The 26,120-nt window shown below is 42.3% G+C and overlaps 1 protein-coding gene and 1 long non-coding RNA gene across 4 annotated transcripts in view; one reads left to right on the top strand and one right to left on the bottom strand.

Annotated features, from left to right (window-relative positions):
- Positions 1–339: 339 nt before the first annotated feature.
- On the bottom strand, positions 340–17,253 carry LOC112549421. Its single transcript, XR_003092825.1, has 3 exons — positions 16,953–17,253; positions 15,291–15,448; positions 340–569 (listed from the first exon to the last, which is right to left on the bottom strand). It is a non-coding gene; the product is annotated as an uncharacterized LOC112549421 (long non-coding RNA).
- A 62-nt stretch (positions 17,254–17,315) lies between these two features.
- KIF6 (kinesin family member 6) overlaps positions 17,316–26,120 on the top strand; it is a 438,203-nt gene continuing 429,398 nt past the window's right edge. For all 3 annotated transcript variants that reach the window (XM_025197847.1, XM_006018586.2, XM_006018585.2), the window contains exons 1-3: positions 17,316–17,458; positions 18,390–18,496; positions 20,478–20,552. In XM_025197847.1, the coding sequence (XP_025053632.1) occupies positions 17,393–17,458; positions 18,390–18,496; positions 20,478–20,552 (248 nt within the window). In that variant the 5' untranslated portion in view covers positions 17,316–17,392. The remainder of the gene's footprint in view (positions 17,459–18,389; positions 18,497–20,477; positions 20,553–26,120) is intronic.

Genomic DNA, 26,120 nt, shown 5'->3' with positions numbered 1-26,120 from the left:
CCAAAGATCTAGCCCTACTGCATTTGTAGGTGTGTTTTTGAACCAGTCTCTTCTGTTCTAATGTTGCAATTTTTACAAGCACCACCACCGATAAGAATTAGTGAAGGGTATACCAGGTCAAATAAAATCTGAACAACACTTCACCAAACATTTCCACTAGAACTATGCATTCCTCTTTGAAGGGACAAATAAGTTTTTGTTATCTTTTCCTTCATTTCCTTGCGCTATTTGAAACTGGGATGAGAAGCTGAGGGGATGAAAGATAAAAACATGTTCTTAGAGGATTTCCAGCCTGGCCAAATGAAGGAACATCACATATACGATAAATCCATTCCGGTAATTTTTCCTTTTTAATGTTGTAAATTTAGGAGGTTCAATAAATGTAATTAAACTTCCGATGAACTTTCTTTTGTGGCTAAAACACCAGATCGGGAGTCAGAGGTCCAGATTTTAGTCCTCATTTTGCCATGGGGTACCTGTGTGCTGTTGGGAAGGCCAGTTAACCTATCCATGCCTCAGTTTCTTCATCTGTAAAACTGCAATCACAGTGCAGATGTGCTTGAGTAGGGCTGTTGGAAAAATAAATTAATTTAGGTTTGTAAATGAGATCCTCAGACTGAAGTTGCTATGGAACAGCAAATCTCTCCTATAATTAAAACCTTGGGTGCTTTGCTTCTCTGAACCAAGTCTAATAAAATCCACATACATTTTCACAGATGACAATGTAACATTATAGTAACAGTCTCCTCACTTTGTCCTTACTTCCAGATTACCCTATTTGACAATAGTAATTCAGACAATTTGTTTGAAATGGGCCCAAGCCAACAACAACCAAGTAATCATTTCTGATGCTTGTGTTTGCCTTCATTAATGTCTTAGTATTAAACAGCTCTTCCCAGTCATCCAAGGAAATAGTGAGAATATGTACAAATGCCTTTCTCTGTGCACATCTTATCATTTTGAACCAAGGCAAAATATTTACTATCAGCTTATAGGAAAGCAAGACATGTAATCATGTAAGTCTCTCCACATTTTTCTGGGATTCTTATTTTACGGATCTGAGAAGTGTGCATACAAAAAGGGTCACTGGGAGCCAGAACAGTCAAAGAGACAGGGGGATAATGAGATGTTGCTTTCCAGGAATTATATTTGTTTAAACAATTTCCAAGGATATGCAGGGAAGAGAGTCAGTAACAGCCTCACAGATGTCGTTACACAAAGAAGACATGGGAGGTTCTAACACAGAAGTGGGTTATAAAAATAAAGTAGTAAGTTCTGATGATTTAAACAGATAGATATAGTGTCCAGATGAATATGGGGCCTCTCTAGCCATATGTGCTGTTGTGTTAAGGGTTATATCCCATTCATGACCTCTAAGTGATGCTCTCATGAGCACCAATAGAACATCTATCTGTAAGACAAGTTGACAAGGAAAGAATGCCACTCACAACTCGTGTTTTTAGGAACAGTAGGATTTTCCTTGATGTTTCTGACCTACCAGTAAACATCTCCTCTTTCATCCCATTTGGTGGCTGTCCTCCATATCAAAGTTTGTTGTATGATCAGCCCCTTGAAAGTGCTCTACAACTGTACTGTGGCACCTGTGCATGGCTGCAGAGTGACCAATTAAGAGACAAATTAACCATCATCAAATAAGGGATCAGATGAAGGTGATGCACTTTGGAGCACTTTAGGGAACTTGTGTTCCCTAGGATTAAATTGTGGCACAACTCGGCCTGGGCTGAAGCAGCCCAGCCCCGGCCCCCAGGGCTATCTTCAGGGAGGAAGGAGAGGGGGGGAGGCCAGGGCCTAGAGCTTCTCCCTGGGATCCCATTCCTGCTGCTTCCCTGTGATGAGGGCAGAGGCAGCCAGCTGCAGCAGAGGGGGAGGGGGGCCTTGAAGTAGGACGCTCTGGTCCTCGCACCATCATGCCACAGGGTCCCACAAAGCCCATGTCCAGGCCAAGGACCTACTGGAGCCACCATGCCCAGCTGTGATTCCCTGTGGGTCAAAGTCCTGCTGGGGATGAATGTGCTATACAAGTTGTGAGGCTCAGAGAGACCCCAGCTCTGCTCTGGCTGGGGCACGTGCCCCTACCTGTCCAGATCCCTGAACCCACACGGCCCATGGCAAGGGCTCCCCAGTAGAACAGGCTGAACAGCAGCAGGTGCAGGCAACTCAGGGCTCAGCTCTTCCCACAGGAGCCTGGGAAGTGGCTGGTTCCTCCGTCCTAGCCTCAGGCTCACTCCAACCTCCTCTGCCAGGGTGGCCGCATCCCTGACAGCTGCACCTGCCCCATGCATCCTCCAAACTACAGCACTATGGGGCTGCTTGGGCCCCAGTGATGGAAGTATGGGGCATGGGGCCTAGACACCCAGACGGGGGCAGAGAGGAGATAGGCAGACAGGGACGTGGTGCAGGGTGCTGCGGGTTGACAGGTGTGGGGCCCCTGAGACAGCACCAGGTCTGGGCTGGGAGTGAGGGTGCCCTGGGTTCAGGGCATGGGGGCTGTGGCTTCAGGGAGCTAACCTGGAGGCAGTCATGGGCTCCCATGCCCTGGGCCCTGTTGTTAGCTCCCACCATGGGCTGGGAGAGGCTGGAGTTTCCCCCCACCCCAGCCCTGGTCCCCCAACCTTGCCAGGGCTGATCGCTCTCCCTCACCTATCCCCCCTCCATTCCTGCAGACAGTCCTAAGGGGGATGATGACAGCACCGGAGCTGGGAGGGGCATGGGTCTGCGGGAGAGAGGCAGCTCCTTGGGCTTCTGCAGACAAACTCAATCCTCCCCACCCCAACTCAACAGGCAAATATCGGGGGGAGAGGGCTCTAAGTCATGGCACTTTATATAAAATGACATGAATTAGAGTGGTGGCCTGAACACCTGTCAGCACCCTGTATGTCTCAGTGATGCTGTATGTAGATGGTGAAATCCTGCCACTCACCAACCTTGTATACAGAGCCCCAAAGCTGCCATTGGTAGGAATAGGGACATTTTCTCCCACTGTGTGGTTAGTTCAGGGAAATATCCGTATGCATTCGCACTATATCTTGTTAATTTTTTATGCAACAAAAAGGTGTTCGTAAAAATGATCACATAAATGTGAATATTCAGAGGCCTGCAGCTGATGTGCATTTAATTACAAAATGAGGTTAGAACTGCATTGAAACAAACTTGATTATGATTGGAGATAGAAGTAGTTTTATAAAGGTTCACACATATAAGCAGGTATAAAATATACTATATGACCGGGGTGATCTATCAGAAAGATTGACAGTTAAATAATTAACTGAATATATGCCACAATGCGCTTACTAATATTTGCAGATAAAAAGAAAGAAATATTAATTTAATATTTTCACTCAGATTTTCAGCTGCACTGGTGTTAGGTTTGACAGCTGAGGTGTTCAAAATGACATCAAGACATTTCTACATCCTTCCCCATACTGAGGCCAGCTGAGGGTTGCTCTAAAGAATACCCAGCTGCAGTAGACTTCAGAAGCCATTCTGGTAGCCTGGGTTCCAGAAGTGAGGGTAATAAGAAAATCTGGCTTCTTTGTTATGTCAGGTGGCTTGATATTTATATTGCCAGAGCAATGCAAAAAAACCAAACAGAGGCTAGGGAAATAAAATTGGATCTACTGTGTTGTAAACAAATTTTTGAACGGTTTCTTTACCTCAAAGGGGCATTGCGAGTCCAATTTCATTAGTATTTGTAAATCTCTTTGAGATCCTTCAATAGAAATTAAAAATCAAGTTAAAAATATTATATAAAGCAAAAGTTACATTGCCAGAGTATATACAATGAATCTATAGGAAATCATTATTCTTCTGTGTTTGAAGCATTGTTTGACAAGCCTCTAAATTATTTCTGTGGGAACTGGTCTGGCCTAAATATGCTTATCCTTTTGCCTTTTGTTAGCTCATGTTTGCATTTACTGTCCATTAATAACAGATGAACACAACAGTCTAAGGTATTTGATTCTTTTATGAACTGTAGATAATTCTACATTTCAATAGTACAGGACAGAGGAAAAGGGAATGTGGCAAGAAGCCCAGGAATAGGCAAGCTGAGTTGGACTGGGAATTAGATATAAAGATAATAAACCTGCAAGCTAATCTTCATTAAATAATTTTATGTGTATTGGAAGAAAATGATGCTATGTATTTGGCAACTGAAGGCTCAGATGTTAAGGGCAATACTTCAGTAATAGGTATTGTACAAATCAGTTAATGATAGTATTATGGACTAATTCTTTCGATAGTACCTCATGCCAATGTGATTCAGGTTTCATCAGTAACATTTTAGACCAAAGATACTCAAGCCCTAAACAGCAGGGCAAATTGGCCCTTTGGTGCTGTGTCATCTGGCTCACAGGTCTTCCCACAGGTCCAGAATTTTGGCAGCAGGGGAGTGGTAGCACTGCGCCTTTGCTACCAAATTTCTGGACCTATGGAGAGTCCCAGGCCCTGCACTGGGCTGGGTGCCCAATCCCAGCATATGAGGGCCCAATCTCAGCAGGTGGGGGCAGGAAGCAGCACTGCTGGGCCCAAGGGCCCAATCCTGGCATTTGGGGCAGGGAGGGAGTGGGACTGGGTACCAGGGACCCATACCTATGCACAGGGCGAACCAAGGCCCCACAGTGCCCAATGCTGGTATAGGGTTTGATTCAGCCTGTAGCCTGGCATCACATCACTAATCTGGCTCATGGGGCCAAAAGTTGAACACCACTACTTCAGACCTTTGAGTAATCTGCACAATGAATTATCATCAAGTCTAATCCTGTCCTAGGATGTTAGACAGCCACTTCTACCAGTTTTAGCATATGTCATTTAGGATCTGATCTTGCTTTATGAAATCAATGATAAAAATTATCTTTGATTTATATGGTGCAGGAGTAATCCCTAAACTCTTATCTGCTGCTCTCATATGCTGAATTTAGTGCCCCTAGCTCCAGTGCTGTAGATGTAAACCTTTTTTTTCTGCCGTTCCTTTTTCCTTCGTCCATTGCATTATATTTTGCACCATTTTCTTCTACATCTGCTTCTAAACTGCCTTGCCTTTCACAAGGAAAAACAATGGATAAAACTACTAGATACATAACACATCTGGGGTATTTTGCCCAGTAATTACTTCAATCGTAACCACATCTTGCTCTTATGACCACTGTTTTTTCCACAAGCCATTGTTTATTACAATAGTGTCTTGTAACCAAGACGAGGGCCCTGCTATGCTAGGTATTGTATAAACACAGTATAGTCCTGGCCCGAAGTTGCTTACAATATAAACAGATGGGGCTGAAAGAGCAGGAGAATCAGCAGAGTGATTATTGTGTTGGTGACAAACATCACACTCATTCTGTAATTTTTCTGTATTGGTTCAACATAGGAGAAATTAGCTTTTGCTAAAAAAAGGAGGTGTGACTATGGAGGGAAAAATGGCATGCGAGACAGTGATAGTGTGAGCCCAAGATGAAGCATACAAAAAACTAGAACTCTTGGTTCCAAAATGATACCTTTTATTAGACCAACTGGAAAATGGCAAGAAAATTGTCAGGCCATTCCTTCAATTGTACACAAATACAGGGAGATTTAATAAGAAGTTTTAATGTCCTTGGAGCTAGAGGCAATAGTCACCATATACAGTTAGTCACGAACAAGAACCTCTAAGGCCTTGCATCAGTTATATCTAGGTCTTGCAGAGTCTACCTGCAAACACCTTCTAAGTTGTGGACTTTCTTATCCATCTACATAGCAGAAGAAGTCTTGTCCAGGCTTTCATCAACTCACAACTTGATTATTCAGTTTCTTTCTGGCCTTGACAAATATACATTTTCCTCACAAATGCTGCTGCAAAGATTATTCTCTGAACTTGCTCTTTGGCCTTGTCACTCCTCTCTTTACATTCCTCCACTTGCCCCCGCTTTTCCGTCATAAGGTGCTTATCTTCACTTTCAAGGACCTTCAAGATCTATCTTTTTTCTTCCTCATTCACTGCTTCAGATCAACCAATCATGTCATTTTCAATCACTCATTTGTTAAAACTTCAAACAAATACGTCCTTGCTTTCTCTCAGGCTACCCACCTAGATTTGGAGGTACTTAAACAACAGTAGTTACATAATTAACATCATTCCCTTCTTCAACTCCCCTCCACCATTTTCCCGTGATGCCTACAAAAAACTTTACAAATGTCAGCCCACAGGCAGCTGAACAACTGCCTATTATGTTGAGTAATATTTTCTCACTATTTCTTTGTACTTCCTGCTCGGTATACAGCTACCTATCGTCTCTTGTTGCATATTTAGATTGTAAGATTTTTCAGATGGGGGCTGTACTTCTATTCTGTGTTTATACAGTGCCAAACACAATGGGATCCTGGTCTAGGGCCAGGGGTCCTACACATTATGATAATTTAAATGAATGAGTGTTACTAATATGCTCCTCAGTCCTCTGCTGAGCCTGTCTGGGATCTAGTTATTTTCATGGAAAAGATATTGATTTTTAATTTACTAGAAAGTGGATACTTTATTGAGAGTACTGGAAACAGACAGGAACTTGCATTTCTCTGGTTTTCAGACTAACACATACACACTTTACTTCCTAGACTCAGATAGTATAGTTGTTCCTCAAAAGGTGACAGTTCAAAACTAGGGATTGGATTAGAAAAGTACATGACCAGCCACTGAGTTTAGAAATTGGTTCCCATTATGAAAAAAAGCGAAGAACCAGTATGTCAGAGAGATGTGTGTGTGAGGCAGAGGGGTCAGGGTGAGGAACTGGTATGGATAATATCAGTATTGCATTAAAAGTACAACTGTACAATTGCATTAAACGTACAATGTACGCATAGCCTGGGGACTAAAAAAAGAGTATGCACATACCTGAACTATGCATTTACTAGGATTCACTGTAAGCAATGCTCATTAACTGTAGGAACACCCTGCACTAAGGTTTTCACACATTGGTAAGGCTCTTTACCTTGTTTCTTAGAGAGCCCTATGCCTTCAGTAGCAGCTTTGAAACTGATGGTTCCTTATCAGTTTTACTAATTAGTCAAACTAAATACAATTAGAAAATAGTGACAGAGTGTACAGTGGACCTGAAAGATGTTATGCACATAACCAAAATCTTTTACTGACATGCAGATAACTGATGTTTGTTACAACGCAAGTAATACATGACAAATTGGGACTGGCACTGTGGTATGCAGCTAAGCTAATTATGCACTTACTTGAATGTAAGCGGACTATACTCTGTGTTATTTTAAACCTACTGTTAATGTTTGGTATGTTGTAGCCTACAACAGGAGGCATATTTTATTATGTGGAAGGAGTCAGGCAGAAAATTTCACAAGCTGCTGACGTCATAATCCTAAGAGATCATTATTTCTCTCCATATTCTTTCATGGGATTTTGGTTTGCTTTATAACAATTCCAATATGAATAAAAATAAAAAAACACTTAGGAGGGTATTTTTAAGATTCTCCTAGTCTTGGCTTACTTTGTCAAGACATACATTTTTAGGAAAATATAAACATGTTTGGTAAGAATGCCATGAAATGAACAAAACAGCAGAGATAGCCTGATACACTTTCCAAACTTAAACATCACATGGGTAGTGATGTAGCACTGTTGGCAAATGAACTGAATGAAACAATAGCTCAAAAAGAGGTGTGAATTGTTTTCTATTCCTCTAGATGGACTGTGTAGTATTGCAGTGACTATAATTGCTTTAATTGCTTATTTTATGATTTTTTTATTTTATTTCTCTTTTTATATAAGGAAAAGATTTAATCATTAAAATAAAGTTAATCTTGTTATGATTTACTTTTTATAATTTGATCAGTCATCATCAGTGCTTGAAATTAACCATCTATTTTGAAATTTCTTATTGCCTGGCATAAAGTATTTGACATATTGGCCTCATAATTTTAGACATATTTGACTTATGACTCCAGAACTTGAATTCAGTATAAGGAAAACGCTTGTGTAAGGGTTTGCGGTATGTCTGGCACATGTGGATATGTCTGGTTTATGTGGAAAGAGGTAACAAAAGAATGAATGATGAACATACGTGATAGTGACAGAGGAAGACACTTCTTGCAGCAGGTGAAAATAGCCTTCTGTGGTTTAACGGTTAAGGGCTGTAGCGGACGTCCAGCCAGCAGTGAAGGATTACCAAACACTAAATCATGCTCCATTCTGATGGCTGAAGGCTGAAAGCGACAGCCCCTGAAGATTGCAGACCACAAAGCCAGAAGATCATGACCTACCAATCCCAGCCTGCCAACAGGACAAGAACGACAGCCTTCGCGAATGACTCAGCGGAATCCATAGGCTGGTATGGGCAGCTATTACTATAAAGAATGAACACAAAGACAAGGCTTTGGGTCTCTTCCACCTGCAAGAAGAAGTTTTGGGCGCATCCAACAAGATCTGACTCCAACTCTCTTGGTCAGCCTGGCCGGCAACCAGATTGACCTTGAGCAACTCTGAAACTTGGTAATACCATAACCTTTTCAGGACTGTCTAACTTCTGTGTGTGTGTGTGCTTGTCTCTTTTGAATGAATGAATGAATGAATGAATGAATATGCATGGGAATGAGTGAAGCAAATAACCTTACTGTTATTTATTCTTTTTATGTTGTATGGTTTGTGTTCCAATAAATGCGGCGTTGTACCTTATCCCCTGATAAGATTCCGGCTTGTTTTATTTCACACTGTACACCCTGTGCGCACAACAACTGTTAATACCAAACCCTAATAATGACAGTTTAAATGGCACCATTGGTAATTATTTCCTGCTATTCATTTATGCAGAAATAAAATACTCTAGTATGGTGGCTGGAGTTTGCAGTTATGTCTTGAACTTGTGTACAGTACCACTGTATCAGATGTTACATTTGAATTTAGTCAGAATGTCAGTTTCATAGCTTAAAATTATGTTACGAAGAGACAAGAGGTTGTCTAGCCATACAGAAGACACTCATCTAGCACTATGCTTCCTAGGAGTTAGCCAATGAGAGAGAGTCAGTCTTTGGCAGAAGAGTGTTGGCCCTGAATCCAGTCCAGCTGATCCATGGAAAGATTTTAACTTCCTAGCTTCTAATCATCATCCTGGCCAAAAAGCTATGACAGTTGCCAAAACTGAGTCTTTGAAAAGTAAAAACTAAAGGAAAAAAAGGATTAAAAAATAATTGTCTGGGCTATTATAAAACTTACAAGGCTGTTTATTTGGAGGCATATTAGGTTGCTAGGTGACATCATAGTATATGAATCCCTGAACAACCAGCTTCCAGTATATGCTGTGACCCAGATTACTTTTTAATCTGATGAAAACTAGGAGAGTAAAAGGGGATGATTAGTTATAATATTAGAACTACAAAATTCTGTGGGCTGAAGGCAAGGGATTTTTTTAAAACATAAAATTACTAGGAATTAGAGCTTTGTAATTTTACATATGAAGTGCAACTCTATAGCTCTGTAATCAGCTCCAGCTGATGGGGTCTCTGGTGTACGTTAGTAAACTGACTTTTTTAAATACAGTAATTGATAGTATGTTAGATCTATCCCAAGCCAAAGGCAACTGCCAAAGACACTTCAACTGCTGGGTTCCGAAGGTTTTAGCATGCAGGGTATATCTAATAAGCTGTTTGGGACATATCCCAGAGAAAAGGATGATTTTCTAGGGATGGCCAAATAAGAAGATCCTGCACCAAGTCAGGGGCAGTTCAAAAGAGGGTTATGGCTTCTCAGTCCTAGTGCCTAAGGTGCTACATCTAGGGCCTTCTACTGCTGGAGGACAATTCAATTTCACCTTCAGGTTCCCCTGACAGAGATCCCATTTTGGTCTGTTGAGACATTGCAGCACTTCCCAAACTATCACCAGATGCTTAACACAGTTCTTCCATGTGGTAACGATTAGTGTGCAAATCTTACATTACACTCCCTGCAACTAACCCACAGGTTTTGTACACACGTGTCTACTAATATGGACTCTTCCTTCAATTCTTAAAACTAGTTGTTAGATCCGCAGGAAACTGAATCAATCCTTAGGCCATTTTAGAGTTTTTCCAAGCCCCTCATCATACTGTCCAGGACTAGGGGGTGGTTCTATTCTTTCCATTTCTTTCTGGCCTATGTCCTTGTGGTAGTGGAGAAAGAAAAATAACGGCCTTCGAGTTCAACAGACTCTTCGTGTTTGTCTTTTTTAAAATATTCTGTCTCACATTACCAGACCTGTTGTTACTTCCCCAAAACTGTACACGTAGCTTTTTGAGTGCACTTTTGAATTAAAGTGAAGTGCATCACGTGTCTAATATGATAGTTAAATTGGTAGTATGATTAGATGTATAGACCTAGCTCTCCCAGTTTTTCTGGATGCAGAATGTGTCATTATTTTCTATAAATACCATGCACAAATGTGATGTTATATGTAAATGTTTTTCTTGGAAAAAAAGAGTTTTTTAAGTGATGAAGAAGTGTTTAAAATATTTTTACTAATGTAGGGGTGAGCAGGTTCAAGCCTGAGTTAGCTTATAAGATGCCACCCTATGCTGCCTTTTGGCTAACATCCTACTAATGTAGTTTACTACCTCTCTCTTCTCCTAATGTCTATGATTACAGTACTCACCTGAACCTATACATAACTCCTCTGTAAAGAATTCTATGGAGAGAGACAGCTCTCCACTTACTGCTTGTCACAGGGCACTAGGGTGCCATTCTCCTTTAAAGAGCTGAAACTGCTAGGGGAAGAGCCCTAGCAGCGAGTTGGAAGCCCCAGCTGCTGGTTACCAGGGCAGCCAGAATGAGCTAGTGGCCCACACCTGCCAGCGGTCAGCTGACCAGAAGGGGCAGGGCCTGGCTCATATATAAACCCCAGGGCTGGGGCTAGGATAGCAGTTCCCTGTTAGCAGCCAAGGGAGAAGGAGCTCTCCTGAAGCAAGCAAAGGGGAGAGGCCTGACTGCAGGTGCAGCTTCTGATACTGTTGAGGGACGGAGTACCCTCAGTGTAGCTTGAATGATGTTATAGCCAGGTGACTTGAATTTACGTCATAGCCCAGGGGCTTGTATTTTGTTTGCTGTTGTATAAGACTGGTGGTTTGGGTGAGGCTATTAGGGGAAGGAGGAGGCCTCATTGGGAGCTCATGGCAGTGTAGGGACCCCGGCACCAGTGAGGGCGCAGCACTTAGAGTGCACAGGCCCTGGCGCCAGTGAGGGTGCAGAGCGAGACAGGACTGTGGAGAGCCTAGGGAGGACAAGGGGGCCAAATTACAAGGACCAGACCGGACAACGTCAGTACCATCTGTGGGGCTTGGGGTGTGGTAAAGGGATGGTTGGAGCCACGCATAGCCCATAAGGCTAGGGTGCCCCGAAACATCCATCGTAGCATCTGTTTTGAATTGGGACACACCAGGGTTCCGGGAACCCACAGGGTCCAGAGAATCAATCAAAACCATGCCCAAGAGGACTTAAAGGCAGCCTCCCTATTAACCATTCCATCAAAGACATGGTGGGCAAGAACAGAGGGTGCCCATTGGGCCAACTTGGCACTGTAAAGGGGCCTTGGGGAGATCACGGCTATCCTTCAAGACCCCATCCCATGACACTGCTCTATGTCTAAAGCTTGAGGTATTGTACCTTTTTAAATGGTGGGGGTCCCTCACCTCAGATTCTATTCCTAAATGCTGACTTTGCAATAGTCACAAGTAACAGGTCCCTGTTACTGTTTCCCATACCAGGAAACATTCTGATTCCCCTGCTGAGATGTCATTTAGACCTATGTTTGAGAATAAAATGCTGTCTAATAAGGTGCTAAAAGTGTCCAGATACTAATGACAACATAAGAATGCCAGGAAGTGGAGAATTATTGATTCTAGACCCATATGAGGCTTTTTTCATTATCTAGCCTGATCTCCTGTGTATAGCACAAGCCATAGAATTTCACCAGGTAATTTCCTATAAGGCAATGTTCTTGGTAAAAGACCCCATGAGGACCACCTGGAAATTACTACTAGTCCTTTTCACAAGAACGCCGTGCTGTTCTATGGAATTTGCCTTGTAAAACATGTAAAATTGAATGCTTCCAGGCATCATAGAAATCTTGATGATTTTTCAAAATAAAGAAAGTCACAAACTTAAAATGGAAGAATAATTTATCTTTGACACTAACACTTAACACTACATACGGATGGTTTTTATTCCAAATGTCATTATGGAAATTGATGATAATGCTTACTTTAAAAAGATCTGAAAATAGGACTAGAAGGGACCTGATAGGATAGTGTATGTTAAGATCACAGGGATCTGAACCCAGGGTGGCTAGGCCAGCAGACAGAGACTGGGTCTTTAGCACCACTATACAGCTGATCAGACATAATGTTCATTCCAGCCTGGTTCCTCTCATGAGGATATTAATGAGGAGTCAGGTGACCAGGGGAAGCCTATAAGCACTGTGAGCCCTTGACAGGAGATCTATAAAACCCCTCCTACTTCCCATACAACTTGTCCCAGCAACAGTGTGTGTGGGTGTGCATGTTCTTTGAACTTTTGTCCTGCCTGTTTGGGCCTCCCAGCTCTGAACTGCTTTCCTCCCTGATGATGATACTGCTTCAACTCTTGGGTCTGAAGACTGATACCTGGTATGACCCCCAGCCTTCTTATGGTACTTCACTGAGTGACTGCTTGCAGCCCAGTCAATGCTGACAGCATAAAACTTGTTGGAAGGTTATCCAAAAATCTCTCAGGTGGTTACAAACCACCTTCTAATTTTAGTTTCCATTTATGAATGGCTCTTCATAAATATGTGTTGTGCTAACATAATCCTTTTAGTGTAATAGTTCTTTTCCTTCCTTAAGAGTTTACTACAACCACCACTACTCCTACACATAAAACATTTATATCTCTCTCAGCCTTTATTTGGCTAACCTAAATAAGCCAAGTTATTTTTGTTTTGTATGATAAGCTATCTATTTCCCCTATACAGGGATAACTTCATTCCATTTCTATTACACTAGGACTCAGAAGCAGTTCTTCCCGTATGATAGTGCGGCATTATATAGAAGATGCCTCTCGCTGTAGTGTCATCAGCAATTTTCATTGTCACTGTTCTACTTTTTGTGCCAATGTCACTAATAAAACTATTAAACAGGACTGGTCCCAAGAGTCACCCCTGAGGAACTCCACTAGTAATTTCCTTTAGCTCAGCATTCCCCCTTTCAACATTGTTCCATTAGTCAGTTCTTTATTTGTCTCTCAATTCTTCTTCTAATCCCTATCACTTTGATATTAGATAATGCCCTTGTGGTACTAGGTGAGATGCTTTACTGAATTTGCCAGAGATAAGATGTATTATTGTACTTTCTTTGCCTAGAAAACCAGTTATCTTTTCAAAGACATCAGGCTAGTCGTCCACAATTTATCTTTGATAAATCTACATTGTGCTTCATTCCATTTTCCACTCACTTCCCTATTTCTAATTAGCCTTTCCTTCAATATTGGCTTTAAAGCCTTACAAACTACTGAGATTAGACCAAAAAGGCTGGTAAATGTCTCAATCAATTTCTCTTTAAATACAATTACTGTATTTGCTTCTCTTCAGTCATATGGTATCACACCCAACTGATAATTTTTGTTTTAAATAATTGCTACTGGATGTGTGATTTCATGAGCCAATTTTTTCTGACTTCCGAGATGGAGGTTACTTGTTCTGCCTGACATGAAGGCATTAAGCTCTTCTCAGTTTTGCGCCCTGCTGCAGTGTGGTACCTTCATTTCTATTCCTTCATTGCCACTAGCCATTCTGCCTCCATCCCTATGTTCAGTATCATGGTCTTTATTGAAAACTGAGGCAATGTTTTCATTTAGCTTTTGGGATCCAACTATGGTAGATTATTTTTAATCTCTTCTCCATCCTCACTACATAGACGCCCTACTTCTTCTTTCTCTTGTTATCTATTTGACTGAAGAAGCCTTTCATATATGTTTTACACTCCTTTACAAGGTCTAACTCAGCCACTCTTTTAGCAGTACTCATTGTATCCCACACTTCTTGACCTTGAAGATAACTTGGTTTGCTGATCAATATTTTCTCATTTTTATTCACTGGAGGCTCTCTAATTATTCTTAATGTTCTTTATTTCATGTATTTCCCCACTTGGTTTGGTCTGGAGCCATCTTTGGCTAGCCTTTTCTTGGGATAAAGTTCCAGGTAGTTTTACAACACTTTTGATTCATGAAATTCTAGGCATCCTCTACAAGTCTGTGAGTCCCTCAACCCAGCTGACTTCACTAACTAGCTCCTTTTATCAAAGGTTGCCTTTCTGGAATTAAGAATCCTTGTTACAGACCTTTATCGTTTATTTTAACCAAACTAACTCAAGTCAGAATCACTTACCAAGACTATTTTCTATGATCATCTCTTTCACAATGTACTCCTTACTTAAAACTAAGTCTGAAACAGTATCACCTCTTGTTATTTTAGTGTATATTTGGTGAAGAAATATTAGCTATTGTACTCAGCAATAACTGGGCTCTACCATTATTAGTAGCATTTGTTCTTCAATCTGTAGCTGGGAAATGAAATAACCATTGACACAATTTCTGGTATTAGTCCATCTCTCTAATAACAGAGATCCCTATCTATTAATATGTAGCATCCAACTGGCTTCACCTTCATTTAGAAACAGCAAATGGAACTCTTTATTCTGTCTCTAGATGAAACTCAGAATTTTTAAGTCTGTTCCAGATGTTTCCATGGGTTAATAAACATTTCTCTGGAAATAATTGGTTTTGAATTATTTTGGGTCACCCTGGAAGGGAAACATTTGGAAATGTGAAATAGCTGAAGTGTCTGGCTGGAAACTCTAGTGTCAATGATGTCTTGTATATACTTCATCATTCAGTTGGCCACTACCCAGTTGCTCCTGAATGTGTGCGCATGAGTGTGGTTTTTTTCCTTTTTCCCAGTGTGTGTTTTTTAGTTATACTATCTTGGCATTTGCCTATCATTTATGAATTGAGTTTTTAGGGAACACTCCTTAAATATTATTGTTATACAAGAGATAGCTAATATCCAAATGTGATTATTTCATTAAGTATGACTATCGCATCACATACTACACCACAACCAATGCAATTTACCTAGTCAAACCTCTTGCAGCAAGTATCAGTATAGAATCTGTCATAAGGATGAAGGATGAACATAACTCCATCACATTTAGTTTAGCTGTGCATACTAAACTAAAAGCTCTATCAAGAAAAAACTACACAGTTCAGAAAAAAACAAACTTACTATAGTTCCAATCCAGGGTAAACTACTCAGTTTATGGCAAACTTATTTCAGTTCAAGGTGTTGCTTTATTTCATCATAGCTCTTGTGGCAGCTGTTGTCCTGGGGTATCCTGTTCTTCTGTCCATGGTTTAGGAATGCTATCGTACGTAGACACAAGACTGATGGACACAATATAAAATTCTTACACTTGCATACGGCCATGCTCGAATAACATAAGAATTTAATTTGCCCAACTCTGCTTAATGTGTCCCATAGGGCTAACAGCTAAAATAAATTCTTTTAGCTTAAGTGATAAAATCCTCCCGATCCAAACTGCAGGATCCTGAGTTCTATTCCATTGCCTCCGCAAACTGAGATATTTTAAATAACCACAGCTTGGTTGTAATATCCTGCAGAGACAACTTCATAGTTATCACAGATCAAACTATCACCAATTTTTTTCTCAGGTGACTCCTATTCTTAATCCCCTTCCTGTCATAATGCTCTTTTATGTAACAGCCTAAAATTGCATTTGTTGTCTTTTTCTTTGCTTTGCAAACTCAGCTTTAATTTGTTTCTCTAAGAAATCAGTAATGTTTTCCATCTGAGTCAATTGATTACATTGCCCCCATTAACTTGTATAATTCTGCAACCAGTGTAATTACACAACTATACTTGTAGCTTTTCCAAGTCCCTTTTGGATAGTTGCTCAGTCTTTACAGGTGTCAGTTGTACTTTACACTTTAATAGGGGCTACAAATCTAAGTACTACAATATACTGCTTCCTTCCTCTAAGAGACTGCTAGTGTAAGTAACCAATCTGACCAGATCTATAGCAAAATCTTACAGAATACCATTAACTCTGGCTTACTTTATTACACTGAGGTATCTTATTGCCCTTGTTTACCTAATTACTCTTCAGTCCTTACATCCCCCTGAGCTTTCACGGGGAGGGTGGCATATAAATCAAATTGGTGTGCCTCTGGCAGACACTAGAAACTATCATTTTCAACACTAGGTACCATAGTGGCTGCAGGATTAGCAACTCCAGGCATTTTAAAAAACAAAACAAAACAAAACAAAACAAAACATGAGTGATGTCCTCCAGCATTTCTCAACCTGTGGGTTGGGACCCAAAATAGGGTCGTAACAATAATATGAAAGGGTTGTGAACAAACTTTAAAATTAGATTCTTCTTTAAAGGAAAAAACAAAACAAAACATGGGAAACCGTGGCTTTTCCCTTGCAGGCTAGCAGAGCTCCAGCTTGCAAGGGGCTGCTTGGAGCCCCTCATGCCCTGTACACCCACCCCCTGCCCCACACCGGGTAGCAGGGGCCTAGGAGTGGGGGACAGTGGATTGGGAGTAGGGTGGCCATCATAGAGGACAGTCTAGTTGTCCTGTGTCCTCTATTGATACAAAACCGGACCCCTTTACATCCTCTATTTTTCTCTTGAAGACAAAAACAGGACATAAAAGCGTCAGGTTTCGTATTAATAGAGGACAGAAGAGCAGAAAACTGGAATGTCCTCTGTGTTAGCCACCCTAGTTGTGAGTGAGGGCACTGGGTCAGGTCTGGCCATTGTTAACAAATGGGTCCTGGTACAAAAAAGTTTGAAAACCACTGTCCTAAACTCAGGGGTGACTCTTGGTTGGCGTTAGACTGAGCCTTTCTCTTTCTGACCTGTAGAGCTCTGCTTCCAGTCTTTCTCTGCAACTCCAGGTAGAAGAGGCTTGTGCTGCGAAGGAAAGCGGAGGCTGTCATATAAACAGCCCCACGACCTGGGAGCAACACCAGGTCGCAGGAGAGGTGGCAGGCCAGCTGGCAACGCAGCACGACTCCTTGCACCTGCCAGGGCATTGCCCTCTACCCCTCTGCAGCCCGCCCCGACACAGCCAGGGGCTGGGGCAGCGCCACTGCCCTCCGTGCTGCAAGACAGGGACAGCAGACGTGCCCAGGAAGCAGGGCCATATTCCAGCCCCCTTCGTTCTCCTCTGACTGCGCACGCGCAGCGCGCCGAACGCCACTCTCCTGTCCCCTCGAGGCGCGGTGCATGCTAGGTCGCGTCCCGTGGTTACCGTTGCTATGCGGGGCCTAGCGCCCCCCCCGCAACCAGACTCGCGATGGGAAAGCAGGCCATCCCCATCTACGCCCGGGTGAAGCCGCTGGCGCGGCGGCAGCGGGCGGGGGTAGGCGCCCCAAGGGCTGCGGGCACGCCGGGGGGCGAGGGGGGCTTGCGCAGGCGGCTTCTTGTGCCCTCGCGGGTGGCCCGCGCGTGTGCAACTGTGCGTGCAGTTCCCGTGCGTGCAGGCGTGCGTGTCTGCATGTGCATGTGCATGTACATACATGTGCATGTCTGTGCGTGTGCACCCGTGCATATCTCTGTGTGTGCACATGTGCATGGAGGTGCACATGGGCATGTGTACTGGCTTGCACGGGTGCACGGATGTGTGCACCTTTGTGCGGATCTGCACGTGTGTGCATGAGGGTGCATGTTTGCATGTGTGCCTGTGTAGGTGCGCATGCATGTGTGTATGTCATCTTGTGTCTGGTGAAGGTATAGCATGGTGGTTCTTAGCCAGGGCATCCTGAGGTGCTAGGAGATCCTTTTTAAGGGAGCCTCTGCACGGAGGGAGAAGCGGGTGTACGAGTTTACAGGCCATTGCTGCCTGGCCACTGGCCCCCCTGTTGCCCAGCCCCTCTCAAAGGAGGTTCAACCATGAGAAGCCTTCAGAGATTTCCCCCACTGCCATGCAGCAGCCCCTTTAAATATATCGTTGTTGGAATGGGGTGCTGCTCGGTTCACACAAGTGATGGAAGGGCACCTTCACTGAAACAAGGGGTGCCTCAAGTCTAAAAATTGTGAAACCCACTGGTGGAATGGGTGGAAGGAAATTGATTGCTTTACCCAGCTAGGAAAGGTCCCTGTGCTCTCGTTTTGATAGCCATGGGATTCTGGTTGGTCAGAGGTGGACCAACCGCAGAAGCCACGACATTCCCTGAAATCCCTACCTGGCACCTGAGCGAGAAGATGCAGTTTGGGTAAATCAAGGGAATGGGGCCCAAGCCCCTGTTCCTCTGGTGAAGCCTCCATGGTTAATCCTTATCTGCATTTTGTAGATTTATTCCATTGAAGAAGATAGATCCGCATCCAGTTTAGAGATTATTGTGCCACGTGATTTGGCAGATGGATTTGTCAATAATAAGCGAGAGAGTTACAAGTTCAAGTAAGTTGCCTTTCCTTCGATTTTTTTTTTTGTGCATTTTATTTGATATATTTAGTAATAGTCTGTCTGATTATTTGTCTATTTGATATATTTAGTAATAGTTTTCATACAGAACTTTTAATAATAGGAATTGTCTAGTGCTACAGCCTATTGCACTGCATTCCCTAGGTGACTTCCTGCCCCTGGGCAGGGGGCTGGACTTGATGATCTTCAAGGTCCTTTCCAGCCCTAACATCTATGAAATCTATAATTTCACTATAAATCTGAAAGAAATTGATAGCCAAATTTGTCTTTCTTGTGCAGTTGTTGGATAACTTTGAGGTAAAATGTCAGAACCCTGTCTGCAGGACGGCACTTGCTACTGCTATTGTATACGGTTGGGGTACTGAATGGAAACAATTCGCCTTAAGCACACCATTTTGTCAGTGCTGTGATAGTAGCAACCCTAAAACTGATTAGTACCTCTCATTTTAAAACTAATGGTTTCAGAGAAGCTATTAGAAGCCTTGAAAGTGGGAAGAGATAGCAGCCACGAAATCCAGTAAGCTCCTGTCATTTTCAAGGTTCCTAATAGTTGCCATTTGACAACTTCTTCTTTGATGTAGGTAAAGCCTGCTGTTAGTTCAAGATTAGGGAGTGAGGTTGAAAGATGCTAAGCACTTAGTTTACTTATTTAACCAACATGCTGATAAACAGAGTTTATTGCAATTTAAGCAATAAGCAACAAATTAAGACTGGTAGTGACAAATCATGTAGTAAGGAATGTATGCCCTTATCTGTTGTGCATATAAGCAAAGAAGTAAACATAAACTGTTTATGAATGTTTGGAGCGTCTCTCGCTTTCAAAGTTAAGAATTTACTATTTTCTTTTTTAAATAACAATACAATCTTTAAACCTTGGGTTTGATTGTTCTTTGCCCCTGTCGAATAGTGCTCCAGATAAATAAACATCTGTAGTTCAGACTGATGTCATTGCATGCACTCTAATTAAACCCTTTCTCTTTTGGGACTAAAGAGTAGTCCTCTTCACTAGAGTAATGTGCAACATCAACTTAGATTACAGATGTCCAAGCCAGCTGTAATGGATTCTGACGTTTTCTCTGACTTCATCATTCTTGTAAGAGTCTGTAAAAAAGCATTCTAATAAATGTTGAGCATGGTGATCTCTATGGATATTTTCTTTCTCCCAGTCTCTTACAATAAAACTATGCATATGAAAGAAACTATTTGGCAAATACCTTCTTCTTAAAACTCAGTTTTCTTCCCTATGCCTCTATACCTCGTCACCTTTGGCTCTTATCCTGCAATCCTATTCTGCTATGGGTGGCATAACTGATATCAGACAAAATCCATAGAAGTGCTCAGATGAATAATGGTTTTCAGGATAGCGGCATGTGTTGCAACACCTCTCAATGGTTCCAAATATATTGTATTTGAGTGAAGCACTGTATACTGTATGAACTTTGAGACAGGGACATTGTCTTCTTTTTTATGCGTCCTGTGTAGTGTTTCGTAACCTTAATGCCAGATAAAACAAATAAATGCTTTGATTTTTTTAAAAAATTGTTAATATTGATTACAATAAGTTTTAGTTGCTTTACCATCATGCAACGGTTGGGAATCTGAATGTACTTTTTTAATGCTCTGTAATTTATTTGTCTAGTTTTCTATGTGTTGCCAGTTCCAAACACTGTTTCCTTTGATAGCTGTAAAAATACAGTTTATTTTCGCCCCTAAACGACATCATTTTATCAGAGGATTTTATTGTACAGCTCTTGTCAAAGAAGTACTTTGTATTTACAATCTATTTGTATACAATAACACAGCAGCACACTGTGATTAGACTACAGGGAAAACATTGTACTACATTGTGTAAGCCCAATGATGTAAACATTGACTATTTACAAACAGAAAAACAAAATACATGATTCAAGTAGTGTTTAAATAGCCTGCGTGATCAATATTGGTTTCTTATTTGCAGATTTCAGAAAATTTTTGATCAGGAGACAAAGCAAGATGACATTTTTGAAAATATTGCTAAACCAGTGGCAGAATGGTAGGTGTTTAACCTCGTAAATAACTACTAGTCATGTGTGTGGTGATTTTTATACCATTTGGAAACAACCTGATTATCATTTGTTTTGTTACTTTGAAACTGGACCCTGCTTTTATTGTCTAAATCATGATCTATCTGTATCAAGTGGGTATAGAAGAACCCCATGGGAGTTTTGCTTTTGGAGGGCTCTATCATTAACTCCTAAATTAGCTCCTAAATTCACCTGCTTTTCTGAAGTAATATGGGAGACATAGAAATTTATATTTGGTTAGTTTTGCCATTTCCACTGATTTCTCTCCTTTCGTCCTTTAGAAAAGGTGTAATTCCTGTTGAAGAAATGTTTGAGAGAATTTAACTTCACTGTTTGGTTTTTATGAATTTAGGAACAGTCATATATGGACATATTTATTGTGAAGATGGCCTCCAGCTTTGCTTTTACTTTCAGCTAAACTTCATTCATGACAGTGGTGGTGTTAGCAATGTTATCTGTCTTTTTCCCATAATAATTAAAGAATGCTAACATTCTTGAACCAAGCTCCCAAATCTTAAAAATTCCATGTGTTATAGAACCACTCTTTAGATTGAAAACTGTTGTGATTATGGAGGGATTTTCTGCTTTTTTAATTTTCATCGTTCAGTTTATGGTACTGTGGCTAATACAATCAATACTTGATATCCATCACAGTGAAAGAAACAAGAGCCCTGTCTGCTCTTGCCTTATTTTTCTTTAATCTTGTTCACTGCATGGAATCCAAATTCTCCAGTGAATGAAATATTACTTCACACTCCTTCCTCATTCACAATCACATTAATTTTACCTGTAGGGCATTATGTTGCAAGAATAATGAGTCTGAGGTCAAGTAATTAGAAATGGTATAAAAGGCATGTGCTGAAGTGACATAGGAAGCTTGTGCAGGCTGCAGAAAATATCACTGTACCTTCATATATTTTGATATGATTTCAGATGCATTTATGAGGCATCATGGAACAGTTTACTGTACTATCATGGTTATGTTAATAACATAAAATAGAGTTATTTAAAGTTTGGACACGTATTTTTGTAAAAAGAAAAATAACAATTGAGGCAAGAAAACTTGCAAAATACCATGCTATAGGCTGGAGAACATTCTACCCATCCACAAGTTCTCTGTTGAACAGGTGGATTTGTAATTTAGCTGTTAGAAGACAGATTTCTGTTGCCCATACCCATGTGTAAGAGCTAGGAGGAAGATCCAATAAAGGAGTTAGGTGCTTAAGTTTTAGGCTTCTGGTCCACAGAGTGAAATATTTAACTCTGGGACATGGGGAAAGTTAAGTCACCTCAGTATGGAATCCAAACCAGGCAATATACCGGTACCCAGCGAGACTTTTCCAGTAGGAAATCCTGATTACAGGGTGTCTTAAACCCTGTTCTCTTTAGAGCTTGAACGCCTAATTCAGGCCTTCAGAAAGGCACCTCTGATCACTTAGGATCCACAGCCTGGGATCTTCTCTTGAAGGTGGGTTTTTTGTAGCAAGGAAGGCAGGATTTTCTCTCTTCTTTTAAAATGTGCTACTGGAATTGGAGGTGCCTGTTGTATTCTGTAATAGCTCAGTTACCAGACCACTGGTCAACTCACTGTGAGACCTTGGTTTAATTGCCTTTTCAGCCAGAGGCATCTCATACTCCTATCTCCCACCTCTTGTAAAAGTGCCCTAACAACTGCCTGTAGATTAAGCTGGGGGGAGGGGAGGGCTGGAATAACAGCAGTCTCCATGCCTTCTATTGAAATTGTTCTCCTGTGCAGCGAAAAACAGTTTAAGATTTATTAGACCAAAGATGGGCAGCATGATTGTATTTTAGCAGGATTGTGGCTAGGGCATTTCCTCAGGTGGAAGGAGTCCTTGGTTTCGTTCCAAGGACTGTTCGGGACTGTTTTGTGTTGTGACTAGCAACTGTTTAATGTAAAGTAGATGTAGGTTTGACATTCCCCATGTTAAAGTGAAAATTTAATAATGAGCTCCCACTATCTAGGTGAATTCTCTAGCCCAGGGCTGTCCAATTTCTAAGTGGCTTAGGGCTGCATGCCCCTCAAGGCACACTACTAGCAAGGGCCACATCAACGGGGGGACCATGAGTCCTAGGTTCTGCATGCACCTCCTTTCCTGCTATGCACTGCATGCCCAGGCACCTCACTGCTGCACTGTGCACCACCCCCCACCTTTGCACCATGCACCTGAGTGCTCCCCAGCTGCATCACAGGCACTGCCACTGTACCGCATGATGCAGTGTACTTCCCCAATGCACCAGGCACCTGGGCATCCTGACTTGCACTTAGCTTCCTAGCCACTAGCTCCCCTATTGCACCATGCCACTCAGATACCTTGGGCTGTAGGCTCCCCTAGCATTGCAGGATGTGCTGTCCTGCACCACCCTGGGGCAGAAATGGGGACAGGAAGGGGAAGCTAGAGGGAGCAGGAGCCCTCAAGTGCTGCTGCACCCGTAGCAATGGCAGAAGCAGCAGCCAGGTGGGAGCCTGAGAAGCCAGTTTAACCCCACGTGCAGCCTACAGAGCACCAGTTGGACTGCTGCTCTAGCCAGTGGTTCCCAACTGGTGGGCTTCATCCTGCAAGTGGGTCATAAGGACAGCTCTTGGAGGGGAACATCAGCCAAATTTTCCAGGCACCATGCTGCTCCATGTGTGCCCTGGCACAGGAAACAGCATAATCCCTTATTTTAATTCTTCTGATAGACTGATTAGCTCTGCTGCAAGGTGGGGCTAATTAATTCTGGTGCAGCACTGTGCAAATGCACTTATGTCACTCTTGGTGCTTCAGGTAATGTGCAAAGAACTGGTTGGTGTTGGGAATGTGGGGTGGCTGGTGGTTAGGGGGAATGACTGAGTGTTGGAGGTGAGTTGGGAACTGGGGGAGGTTAGATGTTGTAGGCTGGGATTGGAGGGGTGCAGGGAAGTTCAGCCATGGGGCTGTACAGAGGTTTGGAGGTGGACCACAGAATTGGAATTGTTGAAAACTACTGCTCTAGCCACTTGTCCATCATGAAAAGGTGGGCATTCCTATCAGCACCATTACCACTGCTAGCCATCTTATCAAATAAATTGGCTGCCACTATACTGTGCGAGGAACCTAGTTCTGTTGGTTAGGGTAGGCATTACATTATTTAAGTATTTGTATCAGATTTGGCTGCTTCAGAGGGCTAAGACCAAGTAACTTCTATGTTTTGGTTCTTGGTCAAGTTTAAGCAGTGGTCTTGAACAGTTCTTGGTATGGGGACTTTTAGTTCCCTAATATATTTTAAAATCAAACAGAAAGGTATCTGCTGAGTTCAGCTGTGTTCAGAATTAGATAGCAGTTGACCTGGGTTTTTGAGTTGCAATTTCAGATGTAAGCCTCTAAGCTCCACTTAAGCAGTTAAGTACCTAAAACAGGACTTAATTAGATCAACCCTGAGCTCTTTAGACAGAGAATTTTCATTCTACCCATTTATGCAGGCAATGAAAGGTTGCTGCAGTGGTTTAATGCTTCCATTAGGGGGATCTTTATTCAAGAAAATTTATTTAATTCCACCAAGTTTCACCATATTGCTTTCAATGTAATACAGTGTATATGCTGAAACTCTTTTTTACTGTGGTAGTATAGATGTGTTTCTCTGTGAAATCTTTCTAACTAAAATTTCAATTCAGCTGCAAGGCAAGTCAGCTCCTATGCTTTATTTTAAATAAGTTCTGACTTGTAATGACATTTTCAGAGAAGACATTTTTTGATAAATTGGATGAATGTGAACACTATTTGGCAAGCAGAAGGTTAAAAACCTCTTGGAGCTTGGAGGAGGGCTTGGGGCTGAATTATTCTGAATTATCAGTGTAATTCAGCACTGGTTATTAGAGCTATCTGGAAGCTGATGGCCAGTTTGGGTTAGGTGCCTATTTCCTCTCAAAATCTGGTCCTTTATCTTTAAAAGGTAAAGGCCAAATTATATATTTAGTCCAATCAATAGTGTCTGATTTCCTTCTTTGATTATTATTAAGGTGATTAAAACGTAAAATGGTTTTCATATGGTTAAATTCAAACTTTCATTGGTAAAACTACAGAAATTTAAAAAGTTTTTTTAATTATGTTTTCATTGTGACAGTCAGTTACCTGAACAATTTTATTTTGCAAGCAAACAAAACTTTTACCGTCTACTCTCAACTCTCCCACACCAACCACAACAGCAAAAGTACTCATGTATTCTTACTTGTTAGATCTTTTAAATTTGTGCCCCTATCCCTGTTTGTACTGATTTAATTTTATGTCACCCTTTAATCAGCATATCAAAATAATTTTCCATTGTGGGAAAAGCCCATGGTCCTTCATAACAAACATGTTTCCACTGTTACAAAAAATAGTTGACATTCTCACTGGGCAGAAAAAATATATATTGAAAGCTCTAGTGTATGTCTGTCTGAAAAGGAGTTTTTTTACTAATGAACAGATTTTGCTTGTGTGTTACCATGGAAGGTAAAACAGGAGAAGACTATCAATGAAAGAGTTCAGCAACCCTGTGCTTTTTGTCTTATTCAGGGATCCTGGTTTTCTTTTTTGAAAAATCACAAATTCTTTGAAAAAAATTGCAAAATCTCTGATTTAAAAAATCCCCCAAATCTGCGATTAAAACGAAATGCCACTGTATATATAGGTGTCAGCTGAAAAGAATGTTTTATTGATATATTTACAATTTTAAAGCAAGTTGGAAGCCTATCAGTGCCTCAGTCACTGTAATAAAATAAATTCAAAATACCTATAAATTTTGGCGTTTGATTTTTGGGTTTCTTATCATGGGAAACCAGAGCTCCCCCTGTCCCCTTTGCTCACCAGGATGCAGGTCCAGGCTTCTCCCGCCCCACCTCTCCAGCCCTGCCAGTGCTCCTAACTCCTCACCCACAACCCCCTGCCTCCCCCAGCCATGCCAGAGTGGGCCTCCAGCTGCCAGAGCTATGGGGCCAGGGACCTGGGTCTGCAGCCCTTTACTCCCTAAAGCAGTGCACAACCCTCGGCTGCTGCCTGCAGGAGCCAGGAGGCAGGACCCAGCCCAGCAGGGCTGGGTGGGGAGGCTTGTGCCACCACTGGGAGCTCTGTGCCACCATGGCAAGGCACCCCCTGCCCACCTGGAGCAGTGAGGGGCACAACTCCATGCAGCCACCCCTGCTGCTGCTGGGTGGGTAGGGGGCATCTCACCATGGTGGTGCGGGGCTTGCAGCAGCGGCACTGACCTTTCCTGCCCTGCTCTGCCTTGCTGTGCTGGGTCTCACCTGCTGGGCTGTGGAAGCCCCAGCAGGGTGGGGAGCCCAAACCCGCAGCGGGCAGCCTGCATTTGCCCCTGCCCCGTACACAAATCTGGGGGTCACATGCCCTCCATGCCATCCTGGGAGTATGTGCAGCAGCAGGGAGCCAGCCCCTCCTGCCCCCTGGATGAGCCACCTGTAGCTCCTTCCCACCCCTACCTGTACCCTGTGGCTGCACATGGCCCTGGGCCCCAAGCCCCACGCACCACTCCTGCTGGGCAGCATCCCTAGCCCCAGGCCTGCT

This window comes from Alligator sinensis, unplaced genomic scaffold, assembly GCF_000455745.1.
Source record: "Alligator sinensis unplaced genomic scaffold, ASM45574v1 scaffold198_1, whole genome shotgun sequence".
Classification (NCBI taxonomy): domain Eukaryota; kingdom Metazoa; phylum Chordata; order Crocodylia; family Alligatoridae; genus Alligator; species Alligator sinensis.
Note: the sequence above shows the minus strand (reverse complement) of the source record. Positions and strands in the feature narration are given on the sequence as shown.